Source organism: Musa acuminata, chromosome BXJ2-5 (genome assembly GCF_036884655.1).
Source record: "Musa acuminata AAA Group cultivar baxijiao chromosome BXJ2-5, Cavendish_Baxijiao_AAA, whole genome shotgun sequence".
Lineage (NCBI taxonomy): Eukaryota > Viridiplantae > Streptophyta > Magnoliopsida > Zingiberales > Musaceae > Musa > Musa acuminata.
This window is the reverse complement of record NC_088342.1, coordinates 47,753,755-47,775,415: the sequence shown is the minus strand read 5'-3', so window position 1 is coordinate 47,775,415 and position 21,661 is coordinate 47,753,755. Positions and strand designations below refer to the sequence as shown.

At 45.8% G+C, this 21,661-nt stretch overlaps 3 protein-coding genes and 1 long non-coding RNA gene across 7 annotated transcripts; 2 read left to right on the top strand and 2 right to left on the bottom strand.

Annotated features, from left to right (window-relative positions):
- Positions 1 to 61: 61 nt before the first annotated feature.
- Positions 62 to 3,588, top strand: LOC135613174 (uncharacterized). 3 transcript variants are annotated; one of them, XM_065110240.1, is made up of 6 exons: positions 62 to 700; positions 1,483 to 1,969; positions 2,062 to 2,400; positions 2,519 to 2,825; positions 3,017 to 3,114; positions 3,194 to 3,588. In XM_065110240.1, exons 2-6 carry the CDS (start codon positions 1,775 to 1,777, stop codon positions 3,353 to 3,355), a joined length of 1,101 nt encoding a protein of 366 aa, XP_064966312.1. In that variant the 5' UTR covers positions 62 to 700; positions 1,483 to 1,774; the 3' UTR covers positions 3,356 to 3,588. The 3 variants fall into 3 exon arrangements, with proteins under 3 accessions (XP_064966312.1, XP_064966313.1, XP_064966314.1); XM_065110241.1 differs by having other exon boundaries at positions 3,017 to 3,124; XM_065110242.1 differs by lacking the exon at positions 3,017 to 3,114.
- Positions 3,589 to 4,359: 771 nt separating this feature from the next.
- LOC103986113 (uncharacterized) lies at positions 4,360 to 6,705 on the bottom strand. The gene is made up of 3 exons (XM_009404007.3): positions 5,942 to 6,705; positions 5,483 to 5,854; positions 4,360 to 5,239 (listed from the first exon to the last, which is right to left on the bottom strand). Exons 1-3 carry the CDS (start codon positions 6,230 to 6,232, stop codon positions 4,592 to 4,594), a joined length of 1,311 nt encoding a protein of 436 aa, XP_009402282.2. The 5' UTR covers positions 6,233 to 6,705; the 3' UTR covers positions 4,360 to 4,591.
- Positions 6,706 to 12,263: 5,558 nt separating this feature from the next.
- On the top strand, positions 12,264 to 15,535 carry LOC135613168 (uncharacterized). The gene is made up of 3 exons (XR_010487231.1): positions 12,264 to 12,408; positions 14,461 to 14,512; positions 15,302 to 15,535. It is a non-coding gene; the product is annotated as an uncharacterized LOC135613168 (long non-coding RNA).
- A 146-nt stretch (positions 15,536 to 15,681) lies between these two features.
- On the bottom strand, positions 15,682 to 21,022 carry LOC103986114 (probable anion transporter 3, chloroplastic). 2 transcript variants are annotated; one of them, XM_009404008.3, is made up of 8 exons: positions 20,471 to 21,022; positions 19,618 to 19,844; positions 19,079 to 19,442; positions 18,918 to 18,962; positions 18,705 to 18,851; positions 16,158 to 16,295; positions 16,020 to 16,053; positions 15,682 to 15,944 (listed from the first exon to the last, which is right to left on the bottom strand). In XM_009404008.3, exons 1-8 carry the CDS (start codon positions 20,897 to 20,899, stop codon positions 15,721 to 15,723), a joined length of 1,608 nt encoding a protein of 535 aa, XP_009402283.2. In that variant the 5' UTR covers positions 20,900 to 21,022; the 3' UTR covers positions 15,682 to 15,720. The 2 variants fall into 2 exon arrangements, with proteins under 2 accessions (XP_009402283.2, XP_018681693.2); XM_018826148.2 differs by having other exon boundaries at positions 19,618 to 19,857; positions 20,471 to 20,610.
- Positions 21,023 to 21,661: the final 639 nt, after the last annotated feature.

Below are 21,661 nucleotides of genomic sequence, written 5' to 3'. Positions count from 1 at the left end.
GGCCTCGAAGACAAAGTTAGTGTAGCGGATATAAGCAGGGAAATCGGTCTATTTCTAGACTGCTGCTCTGTCTGTCTTCCTGTTGTTGGAGCGATCAGGCAGAATGTGGTTGCTTGGATTGTGCCATGGTAACTTAGTTTACGGCAGTGCCGAAGTGCATCAAGAATAGCTTGATCAAATTCACAAGTAGCAGCTGTTGTGTATATGGGAAAGGAAAGCTTGATCCTTGAAAAGTTTTCATGGTTGGCCATTCGTTCATGCTGCAACATTTGCAGGCCCCTTTTTCAAGTATCCTCATGCTGCTGCAGTCTGTTGGCTTTACATCACCGGAGTACTCATAGGCATGCGGCAGAAGCATTTGGCTCACTTTCCCTTGAAACCTTAGTTATCATCTGATTAAGAATGGTTGATTGTGTCCAGAGTTGCAGTGGCAGCAAGTCAAAAAGGATCACGCTTGCAATTGGGGGATGACATGGATCACGCTTGCAATTTCTACTCTAACAGCAAAGACGGATGACATGGGTAAGTAGTGTGTCTCCAGACCTAATCATAAGTTGTGAAGAAGCTGTATGTGCAGCCTATTATTATTCCATTGGATGCAGAAGGTTTAGGTCGAGCGTCGGTAAAAGATCGCTCTCACCCCCGTCAACCGTGGCTTTTGGTTGAGCAACCATTCCGGACATCGTTCCATGTTCTGATGGTAACACATCCCAAACTTACATGCTTTGATGATAGATTCGATTAAGTAATCTTAAACTAAATAAAAAGGTTTCTTCGCCATTTATTCTTAAGAGAAAAAAATAATAATAATCAGATAAAAAGGTTGGTTTAAAGTCTCCTTACAAGTTTTTAGCTCCCAACACAATAATTAGGACAAAGAGTGGCGGCGTACCGTATGATCAAAAGAGCCGCACAGGTACATGATAACAACATACAGAGTTTGATGTATCATTTGATTCACCAAAAGGGGTTGTTGTTATTAAAGCAAAAGATGGATTCTCTCCTTAGACCCAAAAAATCAAAAACAGGCTTTGGTTTCTGTAATCTTCCAACTTGAGAGTGAAGCAAAGGCAGGCAGGTGCTATTATGCTCAATCATAACCCTCTTAAGGAATTCTGTTGACCTAAACTACTTTTCTTTTTCTTTTCTTTTTTGTTTACTGGATTGTTAATCCCCCCCATCCTCATCTACTTCACGTTAAACCTCTGTCATCATCTTCAATCTGTTAATTTTGATTTTATCTTTCGTTTTTTGTTGCTGACTTTTACATTTTTAATCTCGATTTTTATATATATCATCAACTAGGAAGCAATAATCCCTCTCGCCATCGATGGAGAGCTTTCGTGCGCATAAATGTTACATTCATTTAAATATATTTGCGCAATTCTTTCGTAATATAATTTTTGATTGTGTGGTTAATCTCCTTCGACGTCACGTCCGCTCCCTGCGATGCAAAGTAAACTAATGGTGTCATCAAACCAGCCACAGCCACATGGCCACTCGTCCGAGATCTGTTGACCCAACCCGGACTACTCCACTCATTCAACCGCCGTAAATTGGAATGGCCCGACCATTTCCGGCGGACTCAAGCGAGCTTGAAGCTACTTGTGGCCGCGGCGAGTGGTAGCATAATTGTTCCTTCCGCAGCCCGCAAACCCACTCCCCCCCAACGCACCCAACTGCCCTCCTCTTGCTATTTCTAGCCCCCTCTCCGCTTACACTTCCGCCCGCGCCCGGATCGAGAAGAAGCGTCCTCCGGTTGTTTGCGTGCGTGATGGCGAAAGAGTACCAAGGTGAAGAGCTTTGGCTGCCCTCTCACTTCCTCTGCGATGCCTTCTTCCTCGAGGGAGGACCCAAGAATGGTGGGGAAACCGTCGACGACGTGGCTGGGCTTGCCCAGCAGATGGCTCGCTATTTCCTTCCTTGCGCCCACGAGGACGCCCCCGTTGCGGCTCCGGAGCATGCTAAGGTAGAGAGCTGTCTCTCGTGTCGCCGGTTTTTCTTTCTTCCTCCGCTTCAGATCCAGTGATTTGGAGGGGTTGGTTTTCGTCGCTACCGCAGGCCATGGCGCGGTCGCCGCAGTCCACGCTCTGCGCGTGGTCCACCTCCAACAAGGGGAGCCCCAACGGCCCCTCGCTGGTGTCGTCGCCGCCGTCCTCGTCCCCGCTGGCGCAGCGCAGCAAGGACGACCCTTGCGACCTGCTCTGTGAGGCGGCGGACCAGGTGATGCTGCTAAGACGGCTCGGCGATCTCGGCCGTCACCGTACCGTGTACGACCGTGGGGTCCTCGGTCCGCCGAGGCTGCCCTTACCGGCTACGTTCGCGATCTCGAGGAACATCGATGACGGCTACGACGCCTCCACGCCGGTTTTCACCCTTGAGCAACTGCAAGCAGCTCGAGTGAGTCTCATACTCTTTCATTCCATTGTCCCCCCACCCCCCTCCCCCCCCCCCCCCCCCCCCGGGCTCGTGTCTGCTTTGTTCTTATGGTCTGTGGCCTCCGTTACTGTTGTGTCAGTTTTACCACCTAAAGCGTCAGCAAACGATGAATCAGCAGTTGTCGGCGGCATGGGGGAGGCAGAGCAAAGCCAGATGTTGCGGTGGACGGGACGGGGAGGGCCGGTGCGGGTGGCCTTTGGATCTGTCGCCCTCCGCGTGGCCGCCACTTCGAGAGCCACAGCTGCCGAAGCAGCGACCGCCGCAACCAGTGGCCGGAATGCGGACCGTGTTCCTCGACGGCTCCCACGCGCGGAAGGAGCCCATCGGCACCGGCGTGTTCCTTCCCCGGTCCGCCTGCAACGTGCTCGACCCGAGGAAAACCACTGGTAAAGCGCTGCGCCACAACGATCTCCTGGGTCCGAGGATTCTCGTGCCTCTCTTCTGCCGCATTCCTCCTCTGTCCTTGGTCACAAACAGTGCCAGCCATCTGTTGTCTTTAGCGCATAGCGTCGTAACACCCTCAATCCTCCTGGCGTCATCGCCTAATATCATCTTTGCGGTTTCGTGATGTTGGTAGGTCGTCCGACCGCGCTGGTTCCTGCGAGGAAGGTTCAAGCTTCGAGCCTGAACCTAGAGGTGTTAGCAGGACGGCCGGACTTCCCTGGTCGCCTTGTGGTCGGTCATGGTAATTACTGTCCTGATGCGTTTGTGTCCGTCGATTGCGTGCGTAATTATCTTTTCGTTTGTCCGGCAGATGCTCGCATCCGTCCCAGCAGCGCGGTGCCATCGCATCAGACCAAGAAGCACCACCGCCTCGGAGCCCAGCCGACCGCCGCTGCAGCAGCAGCAGTCGTGGCCCACGAGGTTGGACTCCCCCAGGAGTGGACCTATTGACTTGCTTGCGACTCACTCTTGATGTTTTGCGTCAGCTCTTAGCATAGCGCGTAGGAGAGAAGGAAAAGATTAGTGTATTAATAGGAGCAACAGCAGTAGGGAAGGAGGCCGCAGCGTAGGCGGAAATAATCGTCGTGGATGTGTCATTGTGGCGAAGAATCAGTGTGGGATCGGTGTTTTGCGACAAGAAATTAACATCCATCCCTCCTTTTTGTTGTCGCTCGCCAAACCACATCGATTGTGTCTTCTGCAGCAGCTTTTCTTTGAATACGAGTGTTCTCGAGCGATGTGCGGAGGTGATCGATGCTTGACGAGCCAAGGCAGCGTGGGGTCTTGCCGTGCGTGGTGCTCTCGAGGCCTTCGGTTTACCCATCCGTCTTCTCTGTCCTTTCCGCCCCGGTCAAATCGGCTGCAGTTACCATCGGACGGCAGTGCAACCGCGATTGGTGTCCTTTCTGCTTTACCTTCTCATGACTATGCATTCGTCGTATGCGAGTCGTGGGCGCATTTCACGGCGCGTTTCTCGCCACCTTTCGATTCTGTAGATGCATGGCCATGGTCTGTTGACGGCAGCCATGAATGCCCGCTCCGTGGCTCTCGCCGTCGTCACGTCGTTCCCGAGGCGTACGACGCAAGGCATTGCCCTGTTCGGTGCGGTCCACGTGACCTCGCAGGTCGGGGGACCAAACCCGGTTCATGTCGTCGACCATTGACGGGACCAAACGCAGAGATGTAGTCGACCATCGATGGATTTATATGACGACGGTGGAAGCAGTCGGCTGCCGCGGCAGCTGGCTCTACATGTTGGTCAAGGGCGGCCGCGAGTCACACCGACCGCCCCATATGTTTCCCATGGTTGGTGAGCTACTAACTTTTGGGCTTCGTCGCGCGTCCACGCGTACAACAAAGACGAAGGGTTGAGGACTCTGCCCTGTGGAGTTGATCGAAATCGATCACGTCTACCATCAAATCTTGTTTTGGATGTATCCATCGTGTGGATGTTCCTTGCCGAAACGTGGCCCGAGATTGTTGGAATCATTAGGTTATTCAATTACATCCGAAGTTGAATGACTATAAACGCATAACATTTACATGTTGGAGACGAGCTTTGGACATTGCCTCGATTCATCCGAAATTGATTAGACCGGAAGAGAGAGATGGAGAGCTTCGCCTAATAATAATCCCCAGCACTCCAAAATTTGTCTACATTGATGCAGTATTTACACTGATCAAATCACTCTCTTCACTGATGCGGCAGTCATTGGCTCCCATCCTCCTCCTCCGTCGACGTCGAGTCCGATTCATCTACGTCGACCGCTGCCACCTGCGAAATCCCGATCCTAGCGACGGCCGGTTGGACCCTGAAAGGTGGACGCGCACTCTTGGTGGCCGCCGCCGCCACTCCGCCAACGTCACCGCCCTCCTTCTCCTCCTTGAGGTCCGCCGGAGGCAAGAAGCAGTCCATGGAGAGCCCCCATACGTTGAAGTCCACCTCCTCCACGGTCCACGTCTCCTCCATCCGCGTCCGCGTGTGCCCATCGCTGGTCTCGCCGAACCGGAACAGGGACACGCTGGTGCGCCCGGCGTGGGCGATGTTGACGCCGTCGATGGGGCGGTAGTCCTCGATGAGCGACTCCATGGTGGTCTCCCAGTACACGCTCTCCTGGACGGCGGACTTGATCCGGAGGAGGTGGGAGTCCTCGAGCTGGACCAGCAGGCCCGTCCGCTGGCTGAAGTAGCCCCACACGGTGTGCCGAATGATCTCCACGCTGCTGCTGCTTCGGGCTCGCAAGGTGGCCGCTTCCGCGTCCAGCCTCAGCACGAAGCAGTCCTCCCCGTTGATGGTCTTCTCGCCCAGGCACACCGAGTTGGCGAATAGATTGGCCGTGCATCTCGGATCAAGTCCCTGTGTCAGACGACGAACAAGGTGTGTGTTGGATTTGGTTCTGTATTAAGCTCAGCTTTGTCATGCATGTGATGCCTCGCATCTCCCAGCGACGAACACCGCCATGTGGTGTCCGTCTGCACTCAGCACGTGGAATCAGGACATGAATGGGTTCCAGCCTTCAAACGAAAGGGACCGCCGTGGCGTCGTCTCCTAGTTTGAGTCAAGCCGGTGGCGACGAGCGAGAGAAACAGAGATACGAACCTGAAGAGATCTGCGCAGGGGGCGAGGTGGGCCACGGGAGGCGTGAGACTGGTGCCATGGGGTTTGCCTCCACGCCACCTTGCCGTCGCTCCCGGCGCTGATCTTGCACCCCGACACCATCAGCTCCAGGCACCACAGGTCTGGCTTCTTCTGCCACAGCACAAAGCCGCCCATCTCGCCGGCGCCGCCGCACTTCTTCGCTTTCTTGCCGTCGGTGGCGTCCCCGTGGCCGCCGCCGTTCCCCTTGGGTAACCCCGACGCCGTCATCCGGACCTTCCCCATGGCGTACATGCTGTTTATCGCGTTCAAAGCTTGCTCCCCTCCCGACGCCGCGATGTACTGCTGCACGATATATTTAGCCATGGAGACTTCCTGCCATTCGCAGTGCAAAAGGGACGAGGCATAAGACATCAACGAAACAAGACGTGATTGCGAAGAAAACGTTGGTCGGAGTCTCACGATAGGGTCCTCCTTCATGTCGCGGATGAGGGTGGATTTATACGCCTGGACGGGTAACGGGACGAGCGGCGCACCGATGACGCCGAGCATGAGCTGGAGCTCCGCTCCCCGGCCGATGGGCGACGGCGGGGATCGGTCGACGTGCGGCCGCACCCAGGCCTTCACGTTGGTGCAGAGCGTCTTGCTGCTCTTGGAGCTGTCGCCGGACAGGAACATCTCCTCCGGGATTGGCACCTCCAGGACGGTGTCCAGTCCATCTTCCCGGTCCAGGTTGGGCCACAGCTTCCTCATGGACAGAAGGAAGAGAGAAGAAAGAAGCCGGAAAACTTTAAGCACTCCTCCTCCTCCTCCTTGGAAACTTCCTTGCTACTTCCTACCGTTGCTCTGTTCTCGTTTTCTCTTCATAGGATGCTGTCGTCGGCCTCAGCAAAAGGCTTGCGGGGTGGCGAGAAATAGTATTAAGAATGCGATGGGGCCATGTCTCGGCTCATCGAGTCGTGGCCGCACGCTCCCTTTTGCCGCATGCTTCAACCTCACTCGCTGACTCTTCTCCACGCAATCTAAACAAATCTTTGAGCTCTGCTGAAATCTCTCTCGGCAATAAGTTTCTTCACATTTCTAATTTAACAGGATCACACAGGAACGATCTGTAGTCCCAACATGCTGCCGTGGTTGTCGGGACCTGCACCAACCACGCCCCCAATGGACAGCTCATGTTCTTAGATCGATCCCAGCAAATCACCGACCTTGTTTGCGTTCATGTCGCTCGTGGATCAGCGTCTGCCGCTTCAATTTATAGTGACAACACGAAGGTGTAGCTCTCACCACCAACAGGATTTTGCAAAGAGACATGCATGCGGCGGTGAATCATATTAAGCTCGGATGAAGCTTGAGCTGCTCTCTTTCCAGGGCCTACGGTTGATGCGTTGAGAAGACGTCATTTGAACATCGAACCATGGGGAACTGATGCGGCAATAAATTATGGCGGCCGGTTGACATTGTTGCACCACCTGTGTTCCTTGAGAACCACCATGTTTAAGCCATGCACGTTCTCCTGTTGTATAACATACTAGTTTACTTGGTTTTGTCCTCAACAACTTCATATATTTAAAGGAGCTCTACAGGAGTTGATGGCCCGTAGGATATAAACTTGTTAGTGTTTCTTCTTCAACGGATAACATATTGTTTTACAGGGAGGGGGAGAGCAAATTTCTAGCAAGCAGTTACGTGTTGGTGTTTCATTGGCCAAATATCTTGAGAGACAATAGGGATGCTACATAATGCAGGCGGATCGGTACAGACGACGATGGTGATGCTTTATAGAGTTGTCCATGAAAGGGAGATGGTGGATACGTCTCGATTACTGCTTGTCATGATCATGATCCGCAACATGGCTTGGAGATCCGACAGAGTCGAGGCCGAGAGATAAGGTTCAGGTTTGTCCTGTTTGTTTCCTCCTGTCAGAGCAGAGCAGAAGATGGTGTCCGGGGGACCTGTATACCCTAATCAATCATATTAGCAGACAAGGAAGGATGAAAGAACACAAAGCATATGAAAACTTGCACGCAGACCAAAGAGGAAATTGATGCGTGCAAGGAATCCGAATGCAAAGTTCTGGTGTTGCCGCTGGTCACGAGCCAGATAGCTCCGAGAGAGTAGTAATGTTAGAGAAGGTAATCGCTTGCCATATTTCCATACTGTCAAAAAGTAGTAGCTGGACACTGTTAACAAGCAGAGGCAGAGAGGATGAAACCCTCAGAAATCCCACACGGTTATGTTATGATCAAGCGGACTCGGTGCTCTTGATAGCAAGATTCAACTTGTTGTCGTCAAGCAGAAGCATGCTAGAATGCTCACTCCCTTCTGCAACACGTGAGCCACTTCCGGCGATCGACAGTGATACGGCTGCATGACCCCATCGGTCGATCTCACCTCTCGTGCGTGTGGCAGATGGCACAGGGAAGCTCCTCCGGGAACATACGTGCATGGCACATGCCAGGATCTAGTATTTCGAGTGCCGAGATCTCTGGCAGCCGCCATGGACTCTCTGGCTAGAAAATGATATGACGTGGGAGTGAATCCACGTACGACGCTTGGCCCAAGATCTGCTCGGCAGCATCGTCGTGGCTCAGCCCATGAGCCATCCATCCATGGCTGGAAATCAAGTAGGCTGCTGGTCGATGGACCATGCTTGGATCTCTCGTGGAGCTGTAGGAGGGTGTGTAGTAGTAGCTCGAAGAGAGCGTGTTCATAAACAAGGCCAACAAATCTTCGACGTATCCCTCCAAACACCATCCGCAAGTTGTCTTTGCGTGTGTGATAGCATACAGGACGACGGATTCCCAGTCTCCCTCCGTTTGTTTATAGCCTGTACTCATCATTAGGTTGGCATCGGACAGAGATAGCATGTGTCATCCTGTCGTTCCCTTTTGTGCCGAAAGATCAGCTCCAGACGATTGAAAACAACAAGAACATGTGCAGTACCAGCCTTGCAATCTTGGCCAATTACCTTTTAAGTAGAGCGACCAAATACTACATGTATCATGTGAGCGCTGCAGAATCAGATCAGGAAATCGAATCTGCATTTGCTTTAGTACCCATTAAACAAAGGATGCAAAGCTGGCGACGATCATATCATCTTGATTGCTGCACTATCGAATTGAGTTTATACTAGCCAGCATCCGACATCTCAATAATCAGGTTGCTTATTGTAATCATCATCGTTGCAGAGCCTACAGCTTTCTTCACGCTTATAATCAAGCAACGTTAGACCCTCCGATACAAAGCAGCAGTGTTCGGTAATCCACCTCGTAAAACGTTTCATGCAGAAATAATGTAACAAGGAAGACTGTAACAAGGAAGGATGGCACGCTAGAGACAGAGATTGTGTGCACAGATGATGGCCATGTATCACGAGCTTCCTCACGCTGTAAACAAACAGCGCGATGGTCATGGGAGTTCCCACATCTATTAGTAACTTAAAGAGGGAAAGCATATCCTTACATGTAGAAAATGATAAAAGGTGGTGTAAAGGACAACCCTCACATCATTAGCAATCAAGGGAAAAAGAAAAAGAAAAGCGAGCTGCAATTGCTGAGAGGAGGGGGGGGCGGAGAGGGGCCCTTCCGGTCGACCCACCCCTGGCATCTTCGGTGCCCACTTCAATTCATGCAAGCGTTGAAGATGGACCACAAGAAGCAGGAAATTAGGAAGCGAGGCATTTCTCTGCAACCATTTCAACATTATCTTACCGGCGTCGTCATGATGGCACACCGGAAAAACGAGGGATGGAAGTTGTTGGAGAGCCTCGCTTTCCTGCTCGAAGCGCGAAAGGGGGGATTGTCTTCGTCACTGGAAAGTAATGGTGGTGATGATACAAAAGTGGTGGGCATGGAAGTTGTGAGCTAGAGTGAGTATCTAGGACGCGCAGCGGCATCTGGTCGTTCGATGGATGGCAACGGAGTACATGGGCTTTATTGCAGTGCATGTGCGAGGGAGAAGCGACTGGTTGTCCCACACCCACAACCTTCTCCATTTGCAGAAACATGGCAGCTGAAACTTGATGGTGCCTCAGGCTCTGCTCGCTCCATCTCGGAGGAAGACATTCAATGTCGGGAAGACATACGCTGCAGGATTCCATGGTCGTGAGGCCCAGCGGTGATAGAGCCGGGCGACAAAAGGTTGCTGGAACTGGCATTCGTGTCCAGCCGAGAAGGCACCATGACCACCGCGCGAGCGTACCATGAATCCACCATTTCAAATCAACTCCGACAGCACCGGCCACCACCATGGACGCCGCTTTAATGATTTCACCACATTTGAGAAACAACTGAGAGATAAGGGACAAACAACAAATTGACCCGCAAAAGTTCCATCTGCACTCTGTGGTCACCTTGCCGTCTTCCTCCACTTAACACTGCCGACAAACAGGACGCAACAGTAATCTTGCGAATGTTGAATCTTGTTTGGACTAAGAACGCAACGAAGCATAGGGTTCACGGTCTCCAAATCTTCATGGCAGCAGGCGTTTATATTATGACGACACAGTCACAAGTCCAGAGCACAGTAGCTGAAATTAACAGCACCAGCAGCCGACTTACGATCGATGCCGCGGAATGACTCCAAGGAGAGAAACGAAGGGAAGGAGAGGAGTTCGACAGACTGCAACCCCATGTGATCGCCTCAGGTAATTAACTTGTGGTGACGTGAAGAAGCATGAATTGTATGTGCGGGCTTTTTGGTAACTTCACCATAAACTAAACGTCACAGGAAGCTACAGCATCGGGCGCGAGAGTCTTTAAAAGGGCACAGATTCCTGGTTCTCCAGGGGGACACCTCTCTTTACTGTTGCATTCTGATGTGTTCGCCTGTGGCTCCAGGAAGCATCCAAAGGGATCGCATTGATCCACACACTCTCTCTCTCTCTCTCCATCCATCCGATCGTGTTAGCGAGCTTGGATCATGCGATCCTTTTGGATCCCTCCTTCAGCCATTTCATGGCATCATTCAGTCATCGTCATCATCTACCGATCCCTCAGCTTCTTCTGCCTTCCATGATTCGCCAGGACGGTGCAAGGAACTCCAAATGAGTTAGCTTCTTCCCTCGCTCTCTGCCTTGGTATGCTTCCTGTAATTTGCTCATCGTTTGCTTTGGCTCATCTGCAGTCTCTTCTCCGAGCGTTCTTAGCATATATTACACGACTACGTATGCTTTAATGTACTGCTTGCATATTATATCTATCTTTCTTCCTTTTTAATCTCAACAAGGATGCAAGCAAAGGTTCCAGGTTTCGGTGCTCATCTGCAGAAGAAGTCAAATACAGGACAACCAAGTTATACTGTGTGCGCTAGTAATCCTTCTCCCGTCATCCTCTGTGGTCATGAAACTTCATGACCACAAAATGCTATTTCAACATGCGGAAACCTGCTAATTAATCTCTTGGCCTTTGAAAGTGTAGGAGATCTGCTCCGGATCTTGTCAGCGTCCCATTTGCTGATTGGAATGAAGAAAGTCACATTTTGTTGCTGGAAAGAAGGTACTGGTATTGTGTTGTTGTTCCACAGAACATACTCATCCCATATGAACAATACCATGTTTGCTGCTGCTTCTTCTCATCCTAAGGCTACATCATGTCGAGATTCCCAAACTAAATACAGAGAGAAGCAGATTTAAGCTGTTCAACTCTAAGACCAAAACCACACAATGCATCTTTGTTCTGTAAGGTTTGATGAGAAAGAACATATGAATCCTTATTTTTCTTCTTGTTTTAGTTGCAGCCATAGTCTCATAAACCATTTGGACAGCATCTGCGTCGAGACCTAAAGTGACCAACCATCTAACTCAGAACAAAACAAATGGATCAGGATTCTCTGTGTTTGGTCCCTCCATTTCAGGTGGATACATGCATCCACTGTGCCAAAAAGCTGGTGATGCAGGGCCCTGCCTCCATGAACCCGAGATGGGGATCTTCACCCATCACAACCAGCCGTAGCTCCATCCCTGTCCTACGACATTGATTCCATGTTTCGAGTTTGTACTCCCAACAGGACACACAGTCTTCGCCTGCCATCGTCACCATCTAAGTCTCCATAAGTTCGCAATGCCTTGGGAAGTGCAAAAACACGGAATAGCTTCTTCTCACAGGTGAGGTAGGAGAAAAGGAACTCCCACCAACAAAAGCGACATGGATCCAACACCATCCATCCATTCTTGCTAGTTGTAAAGATGCCATCTACTTGTATCGAATTGACCCATAAATTCGATAGCGTTCTAAACTTTACCAGCTTATGAGCTTCTGTTTTCTTTTTCATCTTTTGTGCGTGTTTGTGTTCTTCAACCTATCGCTTTTATGCAATAAGAAGGGGCTATTATATATACATACATATATATATATATATACATACATATATATATATACATACATATATATATATATACATATATATATATATATATACATATATACATATATATACATATATACATATATACATATATACATACATATATATATATATATATATATATATATACATATATATATATATACATACATATATATATATGTATATATATAGTGTTTAATACGACATCAAGAATACTTCCAATATGCGTCAACGGTACCCATGAGATCACCAGCGTTGTGAGTGGATGTAAAGAGGGTCCCATATATATCCAATCACGATGCGGGTGGCCGTGCCGCTCGACTCATCTGTTTTCGTTTTGGATCGAGGCGTTCTGGCGCCAAATCTTAGCTTCCCTATTTATTAGCCCCCCTCCCCCAAGAAATGCTCCTTCCCCAATTTCTTGTTCCTCCGGCGACCCTCCTCCATCTCCCCTCTCCGAGCCTCCGTCTCTCCCTCGCTCCCGCGGGTGGCGGCGAGCCATGGCCGAACACGGCTTCAAGATCGAGATCGCCTTCGTCGGGAGGTTAGCGACCATCGCCATTGCCGGCTGCTTCGCGGAGGTAACTGTCGATCACCCGCCTTACCTTTTGTTATTTGCGTTTGCTTCTTGCCTTTAGTCCTCTAGTTCTACCGATCGATCATTTGATGCGATGCGATGCGATCTCCGGATTGTTTCCTTATTTAAAGAAACCATAATTTAGAGATACGAGGGTTTCTTGGTTTTCATCCCTTCTCGTCACTTGTTCCACCGCTTACTAATAGCTTTCTTTGATCGGATAATGCTTGAAGTCCTTTTGTGCTCTCCCGATCAAATCGATAGATACCATCTTCAGGATTCAATCCTTCTTGAAAGAAGTATTAGTTTCGGGAGTTTCTTGGTTGCCAATATTGGGATGCGAGAGTTTCTTGTTCTTTCTTCATGGTTACCTATTCCATTGCTTACTAATGTTGTTATTTGCCTTCGATCGATGCGATCTTCAAAATCGTTTCCTTCTTGAGAGTAATAATTTTGTTTTCTTTTCCCCCCCTTTTTTTTGTTTTTCGTGACTTGTTCCGTTGGTTCCCGATCTGGTTATTTGCTACTGTTTGATGCTTATAGTGATCTAGCTCTCCGAATGAAGCACGTAGATGTGATGTGTAAAACGGTTTCTTATTTCTTGAATGAAGTGATGATTTTCGAGGGCGAATGATTCTCTTTCCCTTCTTCCATTACTTACTAATATTGCTATTTGTTTCTTCTGTTCGATGCTTGTATTCCGTTTGCTCTTCTCGTCAAATGGATGGATGCGATTAAGATTCTTTCCTTGTTGAAAGAAACGATAACATCGAGATCGGAGAATCTCTCTCTTCTTGCGCTACAGATCTTAGAATGATCTAAGATCTTCCAGGCTTGTTCTCCTGAATACTGCACGTATGGTTCTTAGGTCACTTACTGTGAGCTTATACAAGATAGAATGGCAGTTATGTAGACATGGTTACAGGACGCAACAACGTTTTCTGATACAGGACGCAACAACGTTTTCTGATAGTAATTTTTGGTCAACCAAAAGAAAGAAAGACAGAGGGAAACAAATTTCAACTCAATAAAGCAGAAAAATAAATAGGAGACAAGAACATCATATTTACGTCGTTCGGTCAAAGGAGGAACAAATCACTACTATAAAAGAGGTACTATTATAAATGCTTTAAAGATGTTCCTAGACCATAAAATACGAAATTATTAAACAAAAAAAATCTAAAACAAACAATTAGGGTTTTTTATGGTGCATCTGATTTCAAAGTCCAAATCCTTATTTATAGTTTAAACAGGAGGTATCAAACTTGATTTTCCTGATGTGGGACTTGCCAAACTAACAATGTTGTGTCTCTTCTTTTCCTTTGTGATTCATTGTAGCTTTGCATTGTTCCATCGGACACCAAGGCCTTCACCCACAGCCACCCCCAATTGTTGGGTAACTTTGGAGGTATAGATAGATAGGTATGACAGTTTAAAGATGTTGTATTATTTTATTCTGAGATCGTCCAAAGATATATATTTATCCCTTATTTTCAGGTTAAATCCTTGTATGTTGGTGAAATTTTCATGGGAGATGTTCCTTTGACCAAGAAAATTTTTTGCTGGGCTAAACAACTGGTTGGCTATCCATGGATGTTTGAACTTGTGGGTTTGACTGATGCTGTGTAGATGGTGTCAGTAGATCATATCGTTCCAGTTCACTTCTTGACCACTGGAAATCCTAACTTGATCATTATAATAAAATTAGTTGCCTTGGCAAGTACTAGTGTGTCAAATCCAATTGATCTTGTGATAAATATTGCTTATTGGACAATTGTTAGACAGGTTGTATTTAACAAATAGTGATTAATATTATAAATATTTGTTTCTCACTGAACGTTTGAAATTTTACAATCTAGGAGAGACTTGGGGCTTTCCTGAGTGAGTGGTCCAAGTTATTTTGCACGTAATGCTACAATGAATGAATTATGCCGAGTTGACTAGTGAAAGTCTCATCATAATGGGTTGTTTAATGTCGCTCTGCTATTTTCTTCAGAACCGTTCAATTATATACATTCACTTTTGGACATTCTTGTTTTTACTCATCTTTTATCAGGTTTGGTGCTGGGGGGCTTTTTCAGTTTGTATTGGGCTCTCCTGTTGATGTGGTAAGCTCTCCTAACGAGTCAAATTTCATTCCCATTCCCGCACAAGTTAGTTTCATTTATGGAAGGTTATGACTGTGTCAAACAGTTGGTAACCAGTTTCTGTCGAAGAGGAATTTTTTTGTATTGTGTCCCTTTTTCTCACTTGTGATTTCAAGAAATCTCTAGTGAAGTTTTGAATATACTTTCATGGATTCCTTGTAATTTTGACTATGTTAATATCATCTCACAGTTAATGATGAAATTATCCCTGACTACTTTTGAATAGCACCCTTCTCCAACATTCTTCTTGTATCGTGTAGCAAGCAGTTTTTGCGTTTGTTTGATCTTCTTAGTTGGTGTTGCTGAGTTGATTTGACTGGAAAACTATAATATAATAAATTAGAAATAACATGAAGGATAACGTCATACTTGATGACTTCCTGATATTTTGCTAATGATATTTTGTCCATCCTCTCCCGACATTTTGCTAATGATATTTTGGTAATAGTTTTAGCTTCAAATGGCTACTTTTCATCGATAAAAGCTGGTGTAATTTGTTCTTAAAGCCTTTTTTTGTAGATCCCTGTTTTCATCACGTGAATGTTTTCGAGTCCTGACGCAGTAGTAGATGCAAAGCGGCCATGCCGCCATCAGATAAATAGATCAAATGTTAAATTGTTTTCAATAGTTTTTCATTGCACATTTGTAAATGGCGTTGTCATTTGTTAGTTTTATCCATGTTAATATAAACAATTGATCTTGTAGTAGCACTTTTTATCCAACTGACATAATTGAAAATGTCTTGTGCAGAGCCTGAAATTGAATTTGCTTTATCAATATGATGACGAGCACGATGAGTATATTTCAATTTTGGATTCTACACATGCTTCTTATACGAAGAAGAAGTTGAATGTGATGATGATGATTATTATTATTATTATTTTGTAAATGAATGTAAATAGCAATCTCTGAATGGCAGAAGGGGAGAGAGAGAGAGTGGGGGAAGAGATGGGAGGCAAAAGGGAGCACGACGGATGAAAGGGTGAAGGTGAAGAGAGTGGGGGCAGGGCTATTTAATTCTCCGTTAGATGTATCCCATCAGCTGTAACATGACGTCCCTACAGACGGAAAACACACTTACTACCAACGCATCAAATTAAAAAAAAAAAAAAAACAGAGATCAGATACACTAGCTAGAAATATAATAATACTAAAAAAAGGGAGCAAAATTAGTTTGGGGAAGAAGATTCTTCTTCATCATCAGCACCACCACCATCCATAATAATATCAATGCGCTCTCCAGTAGCAAAAAGATCCCAGAAAAGTGTACTAATGAAATATAGCAATGACGTCAGAATTAGGAAACCCTGGAAAGAACCCATTCTCTCAACAAAGAAGCCAGCTCCAACGGTTCCCATTATTGCCGCCATTGTTCCAGCAGTGTTCGACATTCCTGATACCGCCAGCCGCATTAGCAAAGACCATCACACTCAAAATCATATCATGAGAGAAGAAGAAATACACTTACCATGAAGTACACCGGCAAATCGTGGGGCGACCTCCTGAAATAATATTAAAAAAAATTTGCAGTTGTTAGGATTACTTCAAACGCATCATGATATTTCGGAAACCAATAAATAGTCCAGTCCCCATGCGCTTGACCAACCTGGAGGTTTACCAAAAAGCCAGCATGGCTAAAAGAACTCAACCCAACAGCTGCCGTAAGCCAAGACGAAGCCACAGAAGGACTTTTTGCTACATTCAGACCGAGAAGGGAAATACCAGGACCCAAAAAACCAATCGACTGCATATAGATATGATTTCAAGAGTTATATCTCAGCATTTTAAATTGCTACAAGTGCCTAATAAAAAAGTACTGTACATCAATGAAAGCTAAACAACCAAAAAGCTTGCACATGCAGAATTTCAATTTTTCATGGTGTTGTACAGAGTGGAACCCCACCAAAATTAAAAGTAAACTCTACTAAGCAAAATGTTTCTTTTTTTTTCCTTTCTGTTAAAAGTTCTCTGCAAGCTAATGAAGAAGAAGCTGCTTAATGATACAGGGCACAAGAGCTAAGCGATGTACACTAGGAAAATCCTTCATGAGATTTTATCCCTTGTACACATAACCAAGAAACTATTAATGCGTGTAGTTTTATTTTTTTAATAAGTATATCTCATTATATTTTTAAGAAAAGAAATCAAAAGGTTCTATTCATCACATATAATTGTAAAAAGACAGATTTCTCGAGAAAAAGGCCCCCCCTTTTTGGGCTTTTCCCAAAAAAAAGCTTCTATTAAAAAACAGTGTTATTGAAAAACTTTATGCTTTTTTCTCCACCTCAACAAAAACACTGTATATGTGAAAACATTGTCAAAACTGTCTTTTAAGGGTGTGGGCAGGAGTTGGAGAGTCAAGTTAAAGGCATTGCAAGTATAAGGGGTTTAAGGGGACACCAAATGGGAAATCCAAAAACGCGAGACTTCTTCCAGGAAAAATAAAAAAATAGGGATTTTTTTTCGAGAAATTGCCCTATCTATCTATATAAGAACTTCATGCAAAATCCTTAAAAAAAAAAAAAGGTATGTATTCTTCCTATCATATGACAATGTGCAAAAAAAAAAATATCATGACAAAAATGTTCAATTTTCTCATTTTCCTGAATTTTCTTATTTTTTATTTATTTTTATTGATATTTTAGGTTTATTTAATTATTGTAAATTTATCTTTTATTATCCACTTTTCCATTCTTTATGGTCCAATCTGACCTAAGTCATTTCATGGAAATTCAACCGATATCGCATTTTCAAACCTATATTTTCTTGGCTAAAGCAAATATACAATCATCTACATAATAAAAACAGAAATATGCTCGATAGATGTCATCCATCTCCCATATTTATAGTTCTACATGATTAATATATGTGATGTGTGTATGTGATACCAGGAGTGCAGCCTAAGCATGATGGGCAACTCTATCGCGTAGGTGGTAAATCTGGCCCAAGCATTTGCATGTAACGTTTGCAGGGTATATTAGGTATCATGAGTTGTTGAAGAACAACACATAAACAATTTTTTTTAAAAAAAATGTAAATACCAAACAATTATATTCTCACCAAACTATAATCTAGAAACAAAACCAAGTATACTGCTACAAGAACCAGCCAAGAGTAGTTAAGAGAGATAAGTTCATTCTTTTCATATTCAACAAGATTCTTCAAGGAACCCAGTACCACATCACATCAATTCGTCTTTAAACATTTGACACCTAACACCAATCCTAAAGTAGGCTTGAGGTTCACCTAAAAGATATTTCCGATGATAGGATACACAATATGAAAACACTAGCTATCGTGTTAAAAGACCATACCTCATTAGATTTGAAATTAAGTTAGCAATGACTTCAAAAGATACAGTACAAAAGAATAGGAAAAGATTTGCCATAGCCACCGAATGCAGAGAAAGGCCATACAGAAATGTACTTGGATATAATTAACTTCTTTAGAGAGCGAGCCTCGATCCATTAAAAGTGTTTCTTACAATACGAGTGACTAGGGTCTGAGTCATAGACGAAACTTCTTACATCGGTAAAGCTACTCATGCTGACCCTCCCAAGACCCTACGTTCCTTAATTTTCAGAATCGATGGAAACACAAAATCTCCAGTCATTCAAGCAAAAATGTACTTATCCAAAACTTAGAATACATCATGTACATTAGGAAGAATGACATGGCATTCTAACTAAAGTAATTTCAGAAGCAGTCATTTTTCATGAGTTCTCTTGCTATTAAAATTTTGGGTAGATCTGATGAAAAGTACCTGCCAAGACCCTACATTCCTTAATTTTCCGAGTTGATGGAAACACAAAATCTCCAGTCATTCAAGCAAAAATGTACTTATCCAAAACTTAGAATACATCATGTACATTAGGAAGAATGACATGGCATTCTAACTAAAGTAATTTCAGAAGCAGTCATTTTTCATGAGTTCTCTTCCTATTAAAATTTTGGGTAGATCTGATGAAAGGTACCTGCCAAGGCCCTACATTCCTTAATTTTCCGAGTTGATGGAAACACAAAATCTCCAGTCATTCAAGCAAAAATGTACTTATCCACAACTTAGAATACATCATGTACACTAGAAAGAATGACATGATTTTTCATTAGTTCTCTTGCTATTAAAAATTTGGGTAGATCTGACGAAAGGTACCTGCATGATTTTTCTGGTGAAGGTAACACTAAACCCATTTTGAATTAGCATGTCTGACCAAGCACCAGCAAAATACCCTAAAACAGCCATCATCACCCATGGAAGTGCACTGAACCATGCAGCTTGCCGTAGATCAACACGATATACCTATTCCGAATTGGGTCATCAACCAAACACAGACAAGAAAAACAAAGTGGAGCTAAGAATACTTACTGTATTGAAGTAGATTGGCATCCACGAAAGGATGACAAAGTAGCCCTGTAGCAACAATCACATATATTTCTCTGTTTAGACAAGGGAAGAGCACCCCATCAAGTAAAATCATCCTCAAAATAATGTCAACTAACAATATATGAGTGGCATGTAAAACTTACCCAGCTGTGCATGGAATTTGCAAAAATCAAGGCCCATGTAGGCAACTTAGATAACAATTTCTTGAAAGGTGGAATCATTATCTTTTCAGGTTTCTTAATTTTGGATACTGGTTGTTTCTCTCTCTGTCCGATATAGTCTAGCTCAGACTTGGATATCTGGGGATGTCTCTCGGGTGTACTTGATGTTGCGGATGCCCATACCAGCACCCAAAGAAATCCAAATAGTCCAAATATTATAAAAGGTCCAAAAACACCAGTTCGTGACATAATGATAGGGGAAATCAACAATCCAGCTGCGCTGCCAAGTTGAAAACCAGCCATAGCAATGCCCACAGCCCTAGACCGCTCTGATCGAGGGAACCACCTAAAAGTTCAAAGCTCAGATTAAACAATATGGATATTCAAGCAGGACTTGCAGAATAAGAAGTCCAGCACAAACACTTTGGAAAACCAAGGAGGCAACTCACAGCGTAACACATCCAAATTTTTGGTCATGAAGATTATGACAGAGACACATTTTCAGACAAGAAGATAAGTACCTTGACACCATGTTGTTCATGCTTGGTAGCGCCACTCCTTCAGCGACACCCAGCAGAACTCTCATAGCAAGTAGAGTCCATAAAGAAGTCTCTGCAGCCCAAGGTGTGAGAAAAGTAGCCAATGACCACAAGGCCACACCCCATGCCATGACTAGCTTGCCACCGTAATAATCCACTAAAGCTCCTCCAACGATAGGTGACATGAGGTATCCCCACAGGAAAGATGACTACATTGGGAAGCTGACACAGATTTAGAGGAAAAGATGACGACACTAAATAAACAATTAACCAGCACCCATAGTCTATTTACAGGGAAACCTTGAAATGTTACATAAAGTCCACAAGTTTTATAGGTTTAGGAGAAAAACTAAAGTAAAAAATGAAGGAAGAAAACGGTGGTAGGTTTGAATCTTGGACGAATTAAAATTGGCTTAATTAAATACCAAGAATTTAAGGTGCAAAAGTTCCAGATTACATAATCACAAGAACATCGGTTCATCATTATAAATAGTCATTAATACATTACAGGCTGCAAGATTTTCCTAACTCGCGATTCTTTCTCACAGGCACAAATTCACGGACTAAAGTATAGCAAAAGCGCAAGAAAATGGCCAAATGCTCGTTGTCTCATGAAACGTTTCACTTGAAAGGCCAAGAAAGCTAACTAACAAGAACATGCGCATCGACAGGGTTTCTGCGTAACACACAAGTTTCCCAAAGAATCGCACATGTCAAGCGAGTAAATATCTGTAGGCGCTATAGGTCACGTCGTGTTGACATCCCCGACTGGTGTAGAGGATCTTGAATCCCCAACCCTAGGTCGACTTTGCAAGACAAGATGGGATACGAGTACCTGAACGATGCCAGAGAAGGACTGGGTCCAGCCGTGGGCTCTGGAGAGCGGGACGACGGCCACGGACATGACCACGCGATCGGCATTGCAGAGGGCCAAGGCCAAGCCCAGCATGGCGACCACCTTAACCCTCTCGGAGGTGAGGAATTCCAAGAAGCTGGCGTTCCGCGGCCCGCTCTCTTCCGAGAACTCGCCGGAGGCGCCGTTCTTGGTCGAAACCCTAGCGGGAGGAGCGGTGAGCCTTCGAACCGCAGGGGCAACTCGGCGAGGCGGGATCCCCCACGAGCGTCGAGATCGGAGGCCATCGGAGGATTGGGCGGAAGGAGACGGCAACCCGGGCGTGGCCCCTCTGCGGATGGTGCCGTCGCGAGCGGATGAGACGAAAGGAGGACACGACAAAAGTCGGCCGGTGGAGAGGCCAAGAATCATCGAAGCTATTATGGAGTGGAAGCGCACGATACCGAGTGGTAGAGGACCGGTGGACTGAGATAGGGGACGCGATATAAACTCCGTGACGGAGAGGAGACGCCGCCATCAAGATATTGACCAAACTGATTTTAGAAGGCGGTGACATCAATTAGTAACACTATATATATATATATATATATATATATATATATATATATAACCCGACTCTTGGGATGAGTCCGAATGGGGACCAAAAAGAGTCAGGTGTGACGAGATTAGAACGGGTTGGGCCAAATCACATCACCGCCGGACATGCCAAAGTTTGCGTGCAGGAGACGGGTTCAAAGTACAGGCGAACGAAGCCAAATCACCAGTGTACACTCGAAACAGAGAGACCATCCATCCAGGCACGCAAGCTGCTCGATGAATTGCGACAACATAGTTCGAGGATCTCAACAGACGGCCACGGTTGTTACAAGAGAAATCATCCTTCAACGTGCGGTAGGCGTTTGGCCGAAGATGGCTTTCGTTGTGTCCGCTAACTCAGCCTTCGGCTTCCTCTGGATCGTTGTGCTCGTGACGAAACAGTACCGAATGGTTGCTGATAGGAAAGGCCATTTGGTACGCACCAAAAGACAAACCACAGCTTGCGTCGGCCTCGTCTGCCTTCGAGAGTGGACAAGTGACGTGGGCTTGTTGCTGCCCCGACGACGGCCCCACACGCCACCACCTTTTCCTCCAGCCATCGAGTCCACGGGTCTTCTTCTTCTTCTTCTTCTTCTT